The sequence below is a fragment of the Ambystoma mexicanum genome, chromosome 9 (genome assembly GCF_040938575.1).
Source record: "Ambystoma mexicanum isolate Mex_15411 chromosome 9, UKY_AmexF1_1, whole genome shotgun sequence".
In the NCBI taxonomy this organism is placed as follows: Eukaryota; Metazoa; Chordata; class Amphibia; order Caudata; family Ambystomatidae; genus Ambystoma; species Ambystoma mexicanum.
Window position 1 is genome coordinate 185503463 of NC_090931.1, and position 15939 is coordinate 185519401.

At 45.4% G+C, this 15939-nt stretch overlaps 1 protein-coding gene across 4 annotated transcripts in view; it reads right to left on the reverse strand.

Moving 5' to 3' along the window:
- Positions 1-15939, reverse strand: part of UBE4A (ubiquitination factor E4A) — a 915337-nt gene that overhangs the window by 60986 nt on the left and 838412 nt on the right. For all 4 annotated transcript variants that reach the window (XM_069614443.1, XM_069614440.1, XM_069614441.1 and 1 more), the window contains one exon: positions 13354-13511. In XM_069614443.1, the coding sequence (XP_069470544.1) occupies positions 13354-13511 (158 nt within the window). The remainder of the gene's footprint in view (positions 1-13353; positions 13512-15939) is intronic.

The following is a 15939-nucleotide window of genomic DNA, read 5'->3' on the forward strand; positions in this document are numbered from 1 at the left end:
TGCTTTGCGTACCGTCACCTCTCGACCGGTCACATATTGAGGGATCTAAACAGCATGTTTTGGACCCTCTCGTTGGAGGGGAAGACGAGGCCGTCCTTTGTTTGAATTAGAGTCCCTAGGAATTGTTTGATTTGGCTGGGGTCTAGGCTGGACTTCTTTTCGTTGATGGAGAAGCCCAACTGGAACAAAAGGTCTACAGTCTTTTGGGTATTGGAGAAGCATGTTTCGTAAGAATCCCCTGTTATGAGCCAGTCGTCGAGGTAAGGGTAAACTGGGATGGACAACCTGCGCAGGTGGGCCGCTGCCACTACCTTCGTGAATACCCTTGGTGCCGATGCTATGCCGAAGGGTAGCACTCTGAACTGGTAGTGTTTGCCCTCTATCATGAACCTGAGGTATCTTCTGTGCGCTGGCAACATTAAAATATGAAAGTATGCATCTTTCATGTCCAATGTTGTCATGTTATCTCCGTGTGATAGAAGTGGGATCACTTCCTGTAAGGTCACCATACAAAACTTCTGAGGTTTGATAAACTTGTTCGCTGGGCGCAGATCTAATACAGGGCGCATGGTTAGATCCTTTTTGGGTACAAGGAAGTACACTGAATAAATACCTTCCGTTACCTGAGATAGAGGCACGACCTCTATGGCTCCTTTTTCCAGCAGTTGTTGTACTTCTTGGAGAAGGATGGCAAGGTGTTCCGGTGTCATGCGTCGTCCCCTCGGGGGTCTGTATGTTGGGGAACTGTTGAATTCGATGCAGTATCCGTGGGCTACGGTGGAAAGTACCCAGCGGTCTGACGTTATTCCCTCCCATGCTGGAAGAAAGGATGTTAACCGGCCCCCGACCGGTGTTGCATGGGAGGGGACGCGAATCTTCGCGTCACTTGGTGTTGTTGGGGGCTTGGGAGCCTCTGGGGGTGGACCCCCGCCCTCTCCCCTTGCCCCTGCGCTGTCCTCTTTGGCTGTACTGCCCACTATTGGTCTGGTAACTGGTGGCAGGGTACTGTTGTTGCTGATTCTGCTTTTGGCGTTGGCCACGAAAAAAGCGTGTGTTGCCATAGCCGCGTCTGGTAGTGGGCTTAGAGATCTGGTCAAGAGTTTTGATAGTATCAAACTCTTTTTTAGCCATTTCTAGAGCCTCATCCACCGCTTTCCCAAAGAGGTTTGCGTCTTCAACAGGTTTATTTATTAAAGACGCCTGTGTCTCTGGTTTGAACCCTGAGTTGCGCAGCCATACATGGCGTTTTAGGAGTATTCCCTGAACCAGGGAACGTCCCGCTGTCTCAGCAGCATCCAGAGAGTTCTTTACAATACTCTGGTTGTCCTGGGTTCCTTCGCCAATAGTTGAAAGCAGGCGTGTACGTAGTGGTTCCGGCGCTTCTTCGGCGTCCTTGCGCAGTTTGGCCCACTGCGCGTCCGCGTAGCTAGCTAGCAAAGAATTGTTGTTCGCAATTCTTGCCGAAAAGGCAGCCGAGGATGTGACTCTTTTAGCAAGGGCATATAACCTCTTGCCCTCCTTGTCAGGTGGTGCCTCACTGGTGGACAGCGGCACCCCTGCCCTCTTCCTTGCATTAGTTACTACAAGGGAATCCGGAATGGAATGTCCCCTGATGTACAGCGGGTCTGAGGGTGAAGGAGTGAAAAGTTTTTCAATCCTTGGATTAACTTCTCTGATTAGTGCGGGTGTGGATAGCGAAGGGATGATTCTTCTCTTCACTGAAGCGAGGAGGGGAATGGTCTGGCTGACTGGGGGTTTCTCCTTAATTACTCTTTCCACAAAGTCTATTTCCGGCGAGATCTCCCCAGTGTCCAGTTCGAAATGTGCTGCTGCTCTGCGCAACAGGGCATTGAATGTGGGCTGATAGTCAATGGGAGACGTGTTTCTAACAGGTGAATTGTCTGGAGGATTTAGGTTCAGGACATCAGTGTCCGAATATCCTGATGGGGATTGCCAGGGATGAGAAGGTCCTTCTTCTGGATTTTCTCCGAAGCCTTCTCCTACCATGTCTGGGCTGTCTTCCAGACCTTCCTCTTGGTTCTGTCCTTCATTGTCCACAAAATCATCCTCCTCTTCCAAGTATTGTTCCTCACCAGTGAGGTCATACACATTATGGAAGTCTAAGGCTGTATCCTGCCTCGGGTATTTGGCCCTGGGGTCCTCCTGAGGCCCTTCTCTTGTTCTCTTGGGAGTGGGAGGGTTTTGGGTGTTCATAAACCTCTCCATTCTCTCCATGCAGAGATGGAGCCTTTCCATGGTTTCATGGGGTACCCCCGAGCGGTCTAGCGGGGGAAAATTAGTGTTTTCTTGCTGAAAACGGCTCGACCTCTCCCACAACGTCGAGGAAAGTGTCCCGTCGCCCTCCGAAAAGCCTTCCGGTGTGCTGGGGGTCCCCCCGACTGAAGGGGGTAGTCCCTGTTTTTCTTCGGGCTTTTTCGGCGTGTCTTTCGACCTTTGCGTAGCGCTCGACGTATCTTTCGGCGTATGCTTCTGGGCGTCGGCTACAACGATCCTCGCCAAGCTCTCTGACTCGTTTGTCAGCGGAGGGCTGTGGTTTCGACGTTACGGGCGTCGAACGTTCTACGGCGGCGTGCGCTCTCTGCTGGTGCTCGCCGGCCGATGGTTTGGGGGCGGCGCCCTTATTTGCCGAAAGTCCAGTCGCTGGTCGCGGCTGCGGTTGCGAGAGGGGCTTCGAACCCGAATGGTCCGAGGAGGCCGCCGGTGTAACCTGCGTCTCCTTGGGCGCTGATGCTTTCTTCGTCTTCGACGAAGAAGAGCTATGGGTTGTGTGTTTTTGTGTTGTATCGTGTGCGTCAGTGTCGCCGGGGTGTTCATCCCCATAAGCAGGGCGTGAGCCGAGCCCGTCGGGGCCGGGGACAGACGACGAAGAGCGCGAGCGCTCTTTAGAGGGGTGTACGACTTCTGTAGCGGAGGTTGTGTTATCACGTTCCTCGTCACTGTCGGTGGTAGCAGCGGCGGGTGAAGACCCGGCCTTCGACATAGCGTAGGCCGCCCACCTCTTGACCCTACGGTCTTTTAGAGTCTTTGGCTTTAGAAGCCGACAAGCCGAGCAACCCTCCTCTACGTGATCGAGGGGCAAGCAGCGGTTACACCGTGAATGCTTGTCCTTCCAAGTAAACTTGCCCTTACAAAGTGGGCAAAACCTAAAGGGTGTCCTCTCCATAGCTGAGGCAATAAAGCGTGATAACTACCCCAAGGGAAAGGAAGGGGAAAAGGAAAGGCATTCTCAGAAAAAGAATCAGAGATGTCCCACGACCCCACTCTCCCTACTGTATTTGGCCTGCGAGGCCAGGCCACGTGTTCGGCAACGCCGACGGATCTCCTCCGCTCGTCCCCTCCGTCGAAGATCTTGCTCGGCGGAGACAGCTTCACCACTGCGTCGAGGGAGGGATCGATATATTAAATTTTTAAACAGGAAAAAAACGACCAAAGGTCGAGGAGATGGAATCTGCAATGTCTCTCGAGGAGCTCCGCGTAAAGGCGACCAGTAGCTGGGCGGAAAAAAACAATCTGAGGGACCTCGACGCGTGAGGGATTGTGGGTACAACGCACGTCACTATAGGGATAGTATTTCAGGCACGCCTTGTCGACGTCCCTTTTCGACTACGAAAAACAAAATGCAATACTCCGCAGTGACCACTGGATGTCGGACCTATGCACAGCATGTGATTCTAAGCAGATTAACAAACGTCAGAAATATTGTTTCTTAAATCAAAAACGATCTATTCTGTTTTTCTTGTTAATGTTTAATTTTTTCCTGTTTAAATACTTTTTCGGATTATTGTCCAATTCTAGACTGTCTAATAAGTGTCACAATGTTTTCACTGATTTCATATGTATTTGTCTACTGATTCTTTGGTCCAATTTGGACTTTCGTAACACAATTATCAAAATAAATGTTTTCCTTTTTTACCCCTTCTACTTTTTCAATATTGTCTTGATTGCTTTCAAAGTCTGAGAACGCCTCCACATTTGTTTTTTCTAGTGAAATCATTTGATACACTGCATATCTGAATCATTTTTAAAAACATTCTGTTGAATCATTTAACCAGCAGTTCTGACCTTATTGTTATTGATATATTGTTGTTCCGCCCCACTGCTGTGTTTGGGACACTCCCCCAATTTTTTGTTTTGAAGTCTTCCCAAGGCTGCCACGATTTCTGAGGGGTTAACCCAGTGTGGAGTGTCAAACAATATGTATTGGGCATCCATTATCTCCTCTTTATGGCAACAATTGGTCCCATGAACAGACTCCCCCTGTGGGAGAGATTTGGAATAGCATAACGCTATGTTTGAAATCTTGGAATACCCGAGTTATATCCACTTATTTACAAACCCTGGCTGTATGAAAACTCTTGAGAAAAGCGAACTGTATTTGTCTGCAAGAGACATGGCCAACGTCAGCACCCACTCTGGAGGGTTATAATGTTTTTATCCAATCGACTAGAGATGGGACGGGGGTGGGGGGAGGGAGACCATCAGGGGTCCTTTTGATAGCTGTAGGTATTTCCCTTGGCCTCAGTGGGGTGACAATTGCGAACTTGCCCTTTGGTATATTGGGGGTTGACTGTAGGTCATTAGACGGTTCGCTTAATTTGCTATGAATCAATATCTATTGGCATAAAGGTATTGAATTGGTTGGCCCATTTATAGATTGCCTTTGTCGGGTGTTGGATGAGTGGATAGAAAAATCACCCAGATGGCAGGGTTATAGTCACGGGAGACCTAAATGCGAATTGTGTACATTCCCATATATCAGGAGAATTGGAAATGACTGGTGGGGGTGCCTCAGCGAGGGATGCGGCTGGTCAAAAAATGGTTAATGAATTTGGAAGGGAGGGGTCTTTTTCCATTGATTGGGAATAGCACTGGATTAGGGAATTCTAGTAAATGGCATACTTGGCACAGAGGGGATAGTTCCTCACTGATTGATTATATTTTTGTAGACTGCTCTCTTATGAACTCATGCCAGTCATTTGAAATATTTCAAAATAATTGGAGCAATCACTGCATTCTCACGGCACAATTCAATTGGGTTCTGAAAACAGGGGCAAAAAATGTATTTAACGGCCAAGGTAGGGCGGAATGCTGTTAAGTGGACTGACCCCAAGATTCGTGCCTTGAACTCTGAAATATATCACACATGGAGTCGTTCAACTTATGATTGGAAGCTCCAGAATTTGAATGCAGTTGAGTTCCAGTAGTTTGTGGGTTAAATGACTGATTTAAAAAAGGTTATGGCTTTGGGGATGATAACGAATGGTTCCCGCAAAGTTAGGCATGTCCATTGCCATAATTCCGAAGTAACATCAGCAAAAAAGATGTTAAGAAGAACAATAAAGCAGATTCAGGGTACTAATCAGGATGAGGCAGTGCGCAGTATGTTCATTAGGAAGATTAAGCAATCATAAGAATTATTGTAAGTCTATGAAATGTGTAATGTTGAAGAATGATTCAGAAAAAATGCTCGGGACCCTAATTTCTGCAAACGCAAGTGCATTTTGGTATTTGGTCAATGGGCAGGACCCAAATTATACAACTTGCCAGTCAAATTCAATTTCAGAAAAAGAGTGGGCCGAATATTTGGAGTACAGATTTGGGAACTCACCAAAGGAGCAACCGTTGGTTTTGGACTCGACTACAGAGCATAGGTGGATCCCAAAAGTTGAGCTAGAAACCATCTCAAAGTTAATCACCAGAAGTAAGCGCTCTAGGGCTCCAGGCCCAAATGGCCTAACAAATAATACATTTAAGGATGATCCTAATTTGTGGGCTCAGTTGCTGCGGCTGGAGTTAAGTGACATTCTGTCCTCGGGGACGACCCCTGTATCCTGGAATACAGCACATATTGTACCACTCTTCAAGTGTGGCAGCAGGATTGATCCGGCGAATTATCGTCCGATTTCTTTAATTGATGCGGATTATAAGATCTTCTCATCTTTCCTGTTGTCACACTTGGAGGAGTGGGCTCTTAGATGCCACCCGCTGGCCCAATTCCAGAATGGGTTCAGAAAGGGCCATTCGACCAATGTCAACGGTCTGGCCTTGAAGTGTGTACAAGAGGCGGCTTGGTCAACAGCGGGGGCTGTACGTATATGGCTTCAATTGACCTGACGGCCGAGTTTGACCGGGGCAGGTTGTGGCTAAAACTGGCTGGGGCCTACCGGTAGGTCTTTTGAGATTAATCTGTGTGGTCTATGAGAATTGTGGGGTTTGGGTTCGTTTGAACCAAGGAGATTTATCAAGGAGAATTAGATCCCATCAGGGGGTCAGATAGGGTTGCACTTTGGCACCCTGGCTGTTTAACCAATATTTTTCAGATGTAGCCATCTCACTTGCCAAGGAAGGACAGCTGGCCCCTAAAATTGGCAATAACATTATTTGGTTAGCTTATGCTGATGATTTGTTGATATTTGATAACACCAAGGTGGGGTTGCAACGGTCTTTAACAACATTTGAAGCTTATGCGAAAACCAATGCTTTACTAAGTAATCCCTCCAAAACTCGAATTTGTCCTTTAGAAAAGGCAGGGGCAAGTCTTCAAGCGTTATTGGTAAGTTGGGGGAGACTCCTTTGAAATTGGTGGAGTCTGTGCGATACTTGGGGTTTAACATCTCAGCCTATCAGGGCTCTAAGCCTTTAATTGAATCTATATTAGATAAGGCAAAATTGTTAGAAGCACAGTTGGTCAGGATTGACTGAAAGTTTGGTTAATTTTCTCTAAAGCCTGCTCTGATATTTTATGAGAGGAAAATTATACCCAAATTGATCTATGGTCTGGAATTGGTTCCAGAGAGAGAGAAGGAGTCACTTAATTGCATTGAGGGGCGTATTTGGAGAAGATTGTTATGTATGCCAAATTCAATTCCAATCTCTGAAATTCGATTTGAATTGGGCGTTACATCAATGTGAGCTCGGGTACAGTGGGCTTCTTTATCTCTGTATGCAAAAATTAAAACTGGAATGTTAAGCACATTGTACCACCTATTAGATAGAAATCTAGGTCATTCAAGTACATTGACTTCTTTAAGGGATCAATCAGAGGCCATTTTAGAAAAGATTGGAGTGACAACTGAGTCTTTAATCTGTAATCCTATGTATGTAAAACGTGCATTATTCAATTTTGATTGGTGTGAAACTGTAGATACATTCCATTCTTATCCCTCATTGGTGCACTTGAACCATGAACACAGAGCCCGGGGATCTGCCGCAAAGGTTATTCTACAATTTCCAGATAGATTATATTGGGGTATTGTTCTTAGAGCTAGATGGAATGTACTTCCCACCAGAGACATTTTGGCCAGAAGAGGGGCGATCCCTGTGGATATAGCTGGATGCAGGTTCTGTCTGGCCAAGGAGGAGTCTTTAAAACATTTGGTTATGGAATGTGCGACTCTTCGTCCACTTAGGGTAAAATATCTGGAATCCCTAAAACTGAACTCTAGTTTGTTTGAGGATGAGTGGGCATGGAAAAGATGTTTAAATATTCAAACCATTCATGAGGGATTGGCCCTATCTGGATTTATTAAAAGCTTAAATGTATAAACTTTTAACACCATATAGCTAAATTTGTTATAGTAGGATTATGAAATTGTTTATGAAATTGTCTATGAAATTGATTTTGTAATGTTTGAGTACAATAATCAAACTTTTTTTATCTTGTCTTAATGGTCGGCAGAGTTGTCTATGTATAATGTGAAAATATTCTTTTTCACTGTGTTCTCCTTTTAAATGACTGTTTTAAATAGTGTTCAAATGATTTTTTTTTGATGTTTTTTGTAAAGGTTTGAATAAACCATTAAAAATATATATATATATTATCGTCAACAATGCAAAGTGTTAAGATGGATTTCCTAAATCAACCCCGGTGGATTTCGGAGACCAACCTATTACAGTGAACAGGAAAGAGACTGTAGCCTAGCAAATCCAAATCAAGGTAAGTAGCAGAGTGGTAGGGCTCAGACTCAGGAGGGGCGTGAGAGTGGTTTAGTGCTACAATGAGAAACAAACAGAGCACTCAAATAATTCCAGTTAGACAGAAACGTACAAAAATATACAATGATTTATTAGGCCTTTAAAATACAAACTAAGCAATAAAACATTGATTTGATTTTATGTTGCACACAGGTCCTCCAGGGAGGATAAATAACTGGGCAAAATGAACTGCATCTGGGTGCTGATGTTTCTTTCCATGGAATTACATGCTAAAAACATTACCTACAGAGAAATGCTCGGTTATTTGAAAAAGATACGTTTTAGACTTTTCAGAAAAAGTGGAAATGAGTCCAGGACTGAAAATAATCTGTCTCTTCTATGCGTATGATGGGATACTAGTAAAACAGGTAGACGTTGGTTGCCACGGAAAAGAGATGGAGTTGGCCGATAAGTATGGTTCTAGGGTACCAGATATGCTGGTGCTAATCCATTGATACATTTAAATAGGAAAATCGTATACTTACCTTGAGGCAAGTATTGTCACACTACTACACATATATAATCAAAAAATAGTCGAAAGGCGCCCCTCTGCGAGAACGAACACGTCTAAATGACCTGTTCTTTGGGAAGGTACCCACTCGAGAGTCTGTAGCCACACTTTACCTTTCACAGAAGGTAAATAACCATTTGCATATCAGTCTTGGTCCCACCCACATCGGCAGTCCAGCACCGAAATGCTATGGCAATTCTCTTCTGAACAAGTGTACCAACAGCAAACCCAGACACGGGTTTCAGCCTTGTTGGGCCTCATCAGTGAGGTGGAGCTGTGCCTCTGATGTATATATGTATAAACTCAGAGTATACATATATACATCCGACGTTGGCCGTCCCACGGAGGAGCCAACACTTTAGCTTAAAGATAGTTAAGCAACAGTTTAGTACAGTTATCAGAAGCACTTTCAATAACTCTCTGGTAAGGTTAGTGAAAAGACAGAAGCAGTTGATTCACAATAAGATAAATGAAACACTAGTAAGTAATAAGGTTATAAAAAACACTTACTGAGAGTTAGGGATTTCATTCAAAGATTGTTTGTAATAGCTGCCCCGAGAATGGAGTCTAGTGACCTAGAGTTATCAGTTCCACAAATTATACTGATCAGGTAGGTTTACTATTGGATTGTGCAAAGCCAATGGTTGCAATTCAGTGTTCCAAAAGTTAGAAAAGTTTCAGGCAAGTATCTCTCTCGGTCTCACCACATTAGAGAAGTCTCTGGGATATCCTGGACTAGACTACCACCCGTCTGAGCCAGGAAATGGATGGATAGGTCCAGGACCTTATGCCCATGTAACACTATGGAGGACAGGGAGGAGGGGGATAATGAAATGGGTATGTTAACCTGCCCACCACCCCATACTCCCGACCCCTTACTTAGATTTTCCCAGAGACCACTTCAGGGGTTCTGGAATCCGTTAGGTTAATGTACTTCTGGGATCTTCAGATGCAAACCAAGTAGCAGGCTATGCACAGCTTCTATTGGGACTGGAAGGCTGAAAATGCAGGCGCAGCAGTGTTGTAGCACAAGTTGAAGATCCTCCAACTCCGACGGATGGACTCGGAACGGCGATGACTGCAGCGAGGCAGCCCAGGAGAGAGCTGGTCAGTGCATTGAGTGGTCGAGGGATGCTTCTGAATGCTCAGCAGGCACATATAGTCATGCAGGGGTTCGAGACTGGTGATTCCCACTGATCCAGGAGTAGAAGTAGCAACAGGGGCCTTCTTGAACTCAGGACAGAGGAGCAGGGTTTCAATAAGACTTTTCTGGGCTTCTTTGAAGCAGGCTGCACTTCTTTTTAGGGGTCTTGGCTCCAATGATGATCTGTTGAATGCTTGCAAGAGTCCTCCTTTCAACTAGGATTTGCACTGGAGTCACCACCAAGTCCACCTATTGTAAGGAATTGCACCATTGAAACTGTCAGGGGCTGTCCAATCAAGCATATCCACTGTTCAAACAGTCTTCCCAACAACAGACACTCAGGGACAAGGATGTGGACTAGGACCAGACAGTTTGAGCACCCACATCATGACTGACACACACACTTTGCATGTATGGCAATTCTGGACCGAGAGGCCAGGAAGAAGGACCAAGAATAAGATAGCCAAAGCACAGGCAAAATGTTGTGGCACAGCCCTTTTAGACCAATGCTACTCTTTAGGGCATTATGCAGTAAAATTCAGAAGTGAAAAGTGAAAAACATGGTAGTAAAATATCTGCTGCCACCAGCCCATCCTGGACAGACGGAATGCATTTGTACCCACAAAGTTACAAAAGAAAATGTTAAAGATAGAAAGCATCCTAACCGCATTTCGCTGCAAGGTGATGCATGCAGCTTTTAATACACAAGCAATCCAATAAGGGAGATAGTCTCCTGTCTTATGGGACAATCCTTTTCCCCATATAAATGAGCACAAAGCAAGGGGAGTAAAGCATAAGGCTTACCTTGCCTCCAAAATGTCAGGTCAGCAGTTAAAACAAAGCAAAAAGAAAGGCTGTCCCATAGAAGTCTAGACTATGGTAGAAAAGAAGCAAACAATCTCTTTCCTAACACTTAGGAATGTTGAATGTTCTTTTGAGCTATTAGGGTAGTCGTTGGTCTGGGGTCCAAGTTCCTGGGTGACCTGATCCTGCATTTCGATTGCGAAAGGGACACTTGGCTTACCAGATTGTTTATCCATTCATGGGCAGGTTTCCACAAACTGCCACAAGTACTTACCTTTGGTTCTTGGGTTGGTGGATTATTCAAGATACTTACCCTTAGGGTTCCCCCATGGTGCATGATCATTTGGTTCAGCAGGCCCTTTCAACTGCATTTTGCCATTCATTTGTACAGGCTCGGATTCTGCTCTGCGTCTCTACTCCGTGGGACGAAGACCTTGCATTAGACTCTTTAATAGGGCCTTTTCTGATGTCCCCTGGGGTCGGCTGTCTTCTCTGAACCTGTTGGATAGAATTTGGACACTCACCACAACCGCAGATCTGCCTACTGACTTTGGCCTATTATTCCCGTGGGGAACTTTTAAAACTTTGCTAACACTATACTGAAGTGGCACCTACCTTGACATTTTTCCTGGGTTTGCCATCGGTCTCTGGATTTTATGCCCAAAGACTTTAATTTGTGCTGCATTGCTGATGTTAGCTGCCTTTTAAAAACCTTTGCTACGCTCCTGCCTTTGGAAACACCTTTCTGACACTTGCTTGTACTTTTGTTTTTTGTATTTGCAAGGAATGTAATGAGTCCCTGTGGCTAGAACTGTAATTCTAACCCAGTTCCTTCCTTTTGGGGTGCTCTCTGCATTTGGCTATTAAAAGTTTAACTTCCTTTTCTCCCTCTAGGTCTATATGTATTCAAGGCATAGTGTGCATTTGTATCTACCATGTCGCTATGTGCTGGAGGGATCAGAGGACTGTGCTTACTGTTGGTATCTAAATTCATAACAATGACTAAGTGAATGCAAAGTTTACCAAGTCTAGGGTTCCCCTGCCCGCCACCGCCACCCCTCTCATATTATATGTACAGAGACGATCACCAGATAGTGGACTTGTATGATAATAGTAAGGGTGGATTGGGTCTTTGCTGACCATTCCTTTACAAACACTGTTTCAATTATTTGCTATGTCTAAATCAAGTATTTGTTTTGACCCAGTAGAGATTACACGTGTGACTTTAATAAGTGTATACTTTTTCAGCAAGCATGCCAGTGTTTGGTGTTCCTATGTGGACTAGTTGAAATGTATTAACAGCCTTCCTTCATCCCTTGAGTTAAGCATTACTGCCTTGCTATAGGTGCCACTTTAAAGAGGCGTGGCTTCACCTTTGCTGGGAATTACTCTTTCACCATTAGGTTAAATGACTGCACATCTCTGACCAGAGGGCTGTGCAAAACTATCCCTAACAACTGTCAGACTCTGTCTGCTACACACAATGCATCTTATGCTCTATAAAAATGATCTTTCCAGTCACACATCTTGTCCCCCGTTTTCTTTTACGGGCAAGGCATCCACCTTTTTAGGTGATGCCACACTGTGGTCCTCCACCCAAAAGCCACTTTAGCTTCGACATCTCTAGCACTCTACCCAATGTCACAGCATTCTTGTCCTCCCAACTCCATGGAATCCACAGAGCCCCCTCCATCCAAGTAGCTCTCAACCATGGTCTCCGACTCTTTAGCTGGGGTATTGAGAGCCCCGACACCATTAATGCACCAAAGCTTTGCAACACTGGTTTCCGTTTTCCAGATCCATGCTGTTGCGCAAGCACAGTGGGACCAACAGACAGCTGCTGTCCTCTTTCTGCAAATATGGCCAACATAGTCAGAAGGACTTCATGACCCCAATATCACTGGCATGGCATGGCAAACCAGTGCCTGCAGCTCTGTAAATACCAGCTCCACAAACCCTTCAGGTGAGACCCTGTGTGGTGACTTGTCCTCTTCCTTTGCTGGAATGTTTGTTTTGGGTGGATCTCGACGCACTCCTGGAGTGGGGCCTCTCCCTATGCTTCTTGACCTTGGAACCAGCCGTGGGACTCTAGTCGATGTCCCTCCCAAGGAGAGCACTGGCTACGCTGAGCCAATCCAAATCTCTGGCAGCAGTCTTGTGTCCCTCTGAGACAAATAAAGTCTGAACTCTCTAGAACAATGGCTTTCGAAAGTCAGACATGGGCAGTTTTTGCTGTCATGATGCGTCCCCAGACACTACATGCAACGTTCATGGGATTCCTTGATAAACCTTGTCCTTGAACAATTACTGTATATACTTGCACCCCAAGGGCTTTTTTTGCAAATTAATTTTGGTCAAAGTTTTGAGAAAATCCCAATAATTCAAACATGTAGGATAAGATTAAAATTATGTGACTGTTTGAGTACAATATTCCAAGTGCGTTCTGTAGTTCAGTTAATTGGCATCAGAAAAGGAACCGTAAGGGTAGGGGCAGAGAGTGCCAAGTTCTGACACTGCCACTTATGGTGGAAGTCACAAGATGCACTTGCATTGTCATCGATATGTGTTGGCTCTGCAAGCGTGATTTAAAAACTTCTGAGGTCGCAGCCTGGTGGCTGGACAATTCAAAGTTAAAGAAACAGGAGAGTGGATAGTATCCAAAAAAATGAATCAATATATGTAGAGAACATAGAAAACGCAGTACAGCCACTAGAAAAGAGCAGCAAGACAGGTTACAGCAGCACACTTGACAAACATTGCTTCTATGGACCATTGAGTTTCAAGGAATCAACCACAAGGGAATTCTTTCTCCTTCTGACTGCTGCCTGGCGGAGAAGGGAAGTGGAGAGTTGGTGATTGACAGTTAGGAAATAAAGGAAAAGCAAGAGACTATACTAACCTTAGAAGATGGCGGGCAATAGTGGCCCTGTCGACAGTGACTCGGGACGATGGCAGCATCACAGGGTCAACCATCAGGGCACTCATAATGGGATCCAGAAACTCGTCTGGTGCATCGGCATACGTCTCCTCGTCCTGATGCTGACGATCTGCAAAAGACTGTAGAGTAAAACCCATCAGGGTCCCTTCCGGGAGAGCTTATGTTCAAATCAGTAAGAATATTGTATAACGTGTCCAAATGCGCCGAGACACGTTATGATTTATAGGTGTGGCCTGCCGCATGGCAGGTCGTTTACAGCTAACCCTTAAACCATAAAGTTATGAGAAATACATGAAGTATCCACTAGCACTTCCCGCATTGCCTCTGCTTTCAAAGGCATCAATTGCCTGTAGTTTCATAAAACAGTCCTTCAAAGAAATAGTCCCGATTCTTGAGAGAGCATCACTCGACACTTAAAAGAATCGGGACAATTTTATGAAACTACAGGCCTTTGAAAGCAGAGGCTATGCGAGAAATGCTAGTGGATACTTCATGTATGTTCAAATCAGTAATGGTGCAAAAAAATTGCTTGTGTGTCTTTGAGACTCAGTTTTTGTAAGTCTATTTATCATGATAGCATACACCACTACAGTGAGACATAGCGACTTTTCGCAGTTTGATTTCCATTCTGCTCCTAGTGGCAAAGTCACGCTGTGGGAGTCATTTGGAGAGAACTATAAGGCTCAGGGGAAGCCACCTGCTCCACGATGCACCCCCCCTGGAGGTGGTATATGGAGAAACATGCACAGCTTCCTTTTCCTCCCCAACCTGGTGTGTGAGATTCCAAGTAGAGACTACTGGACAGGGATTAGAACATTAGATGGGCGCTGTAGATTCATGCCAGAGGTTTGTGGATGCCATAGCAGAAAAGAAGCCGCAGTGCTCACAAGCTCAACCCTGCCTCATCCACAGCAGAGTGGTCATCTCCCTAACCTGCTCATGTAGACAAGGCGTGGAGGGTTGACAACCAGGGGGCCCATGAAGTGAGTGTGTGGGTGGAGGTTTAGGGGAGCTAATATCCAGTGAAGCAGGCAGCTGGCCCACAGAGCTGCACAGATGTCATGGCTGCCCCGCCAGAGTCAAAGATGGTGGACCAAGGGATAAAACCCTTGGTGCACACAGAGAAAGAAATGTGGCAATTGTTTTGATGGATTTTCAAAATAAATCAACTGTTGGGGTTGAATTTTGGGAGGCCAACCTATAATGTACAGGAAAGACACTGAAGACTAGCCAAACCCAGCCAAGGTAGGTAGCAGAGCGCAAGGCATAATCTCAGGAGGGCTGTGAGAGTGGTCTAGAGATAAAATGAGTCCACACAGGGCAACAACAATAGTTCCATTTAGACAGTTAAGTACAAAACAAATCTACAATAATTGATTATGCCTTTAAAATACTAAGCCATGAAACCTCTAGGCAAATATGTCACCCATTTATTGTAAAAACCGCACACCCCACCCCCCCAAGTGCTTCAGAGTGAGGTGAAATGCATTTGAAGCACTATGATGGGCCAGGGGCGAGAAGGGAGGGGGGGGTCGATGAGAGGACCACCTCCCAATACAAAGGACCCCAGTTTAATATAATCAACCCACATAGTGTAGCACAGGGCACGAGCAGCATTGATATTTAGCGTAGATTTTAGTAGGGTTCTCATACTGACCAAACCATGACCCAGCCCATCCCCAGGCGACCACGGGTTATAGCCCATAACTGACCAAACCTTAACATCCCTGAATTCCATGGATCCAGATGCCCTCTGACTGCCAACCCCAAATTAACAAGTCCTGAAATGTTCAAAGAGGACGGGCAGGGCACATTGTTGAGCGACAATCGTGTGATTTATGCTGGGAGGCATACATTATAGTTCAAAACAAGGGTGGAGACTTTGGAGCCGGATGGCGCAGAGGGAAGTCAGTGAAATGTGTGTGTGAATGTTAGAATGCTCCAGAACCTCCTTTGTGTCGGTCTTAAGTCCTGCGTGATGGAAGACTGACAGACTGGGCTGGAACCAATGGCCTGGAATCTCTTGTTTTCCTTTAAAAGATTCCACTTGTACTACTTTTCGGCATAACTCTTTCAGAATTGTTATCATAATGAGCATATGTTAACTTGAAGAGTGCAGGCTGGTGTTGGAACCCCATGATGGAGGAGTTCGGGTGAGCACACACAGGTGAGTAGAGTCTTGTAAGTGATAACAAGTAGCGGACAGATGCATGGGGAGGTGTACAAGGTGTGAGCAGGTGGAGAGTGAGGTCATTGATGTGACATGGGTGAGGTTTTTAGCTTGCCATTTTAGTGTATTGTATTTGTGTTCTATTGGATAAAGAACAGGCCCTAGAAGGGGCGGTAATTGTTTGCGTCGCGGTGTGGCGTGGCATTGGATGGTTTCTTGGAGTGGTGTAGGTGCGCAAGGAAGTGGGACAGGAAAGGGTGGGTGTTGATTTTCTTTCTTTTTAGTTACAAGCAAGCGGCAGTGTTAGCGGCACTTTGCAGGGTCAGTAAGGGATAGACCTCATTAGCATGGGGGAGGAACTCCAATAGAGTACATGT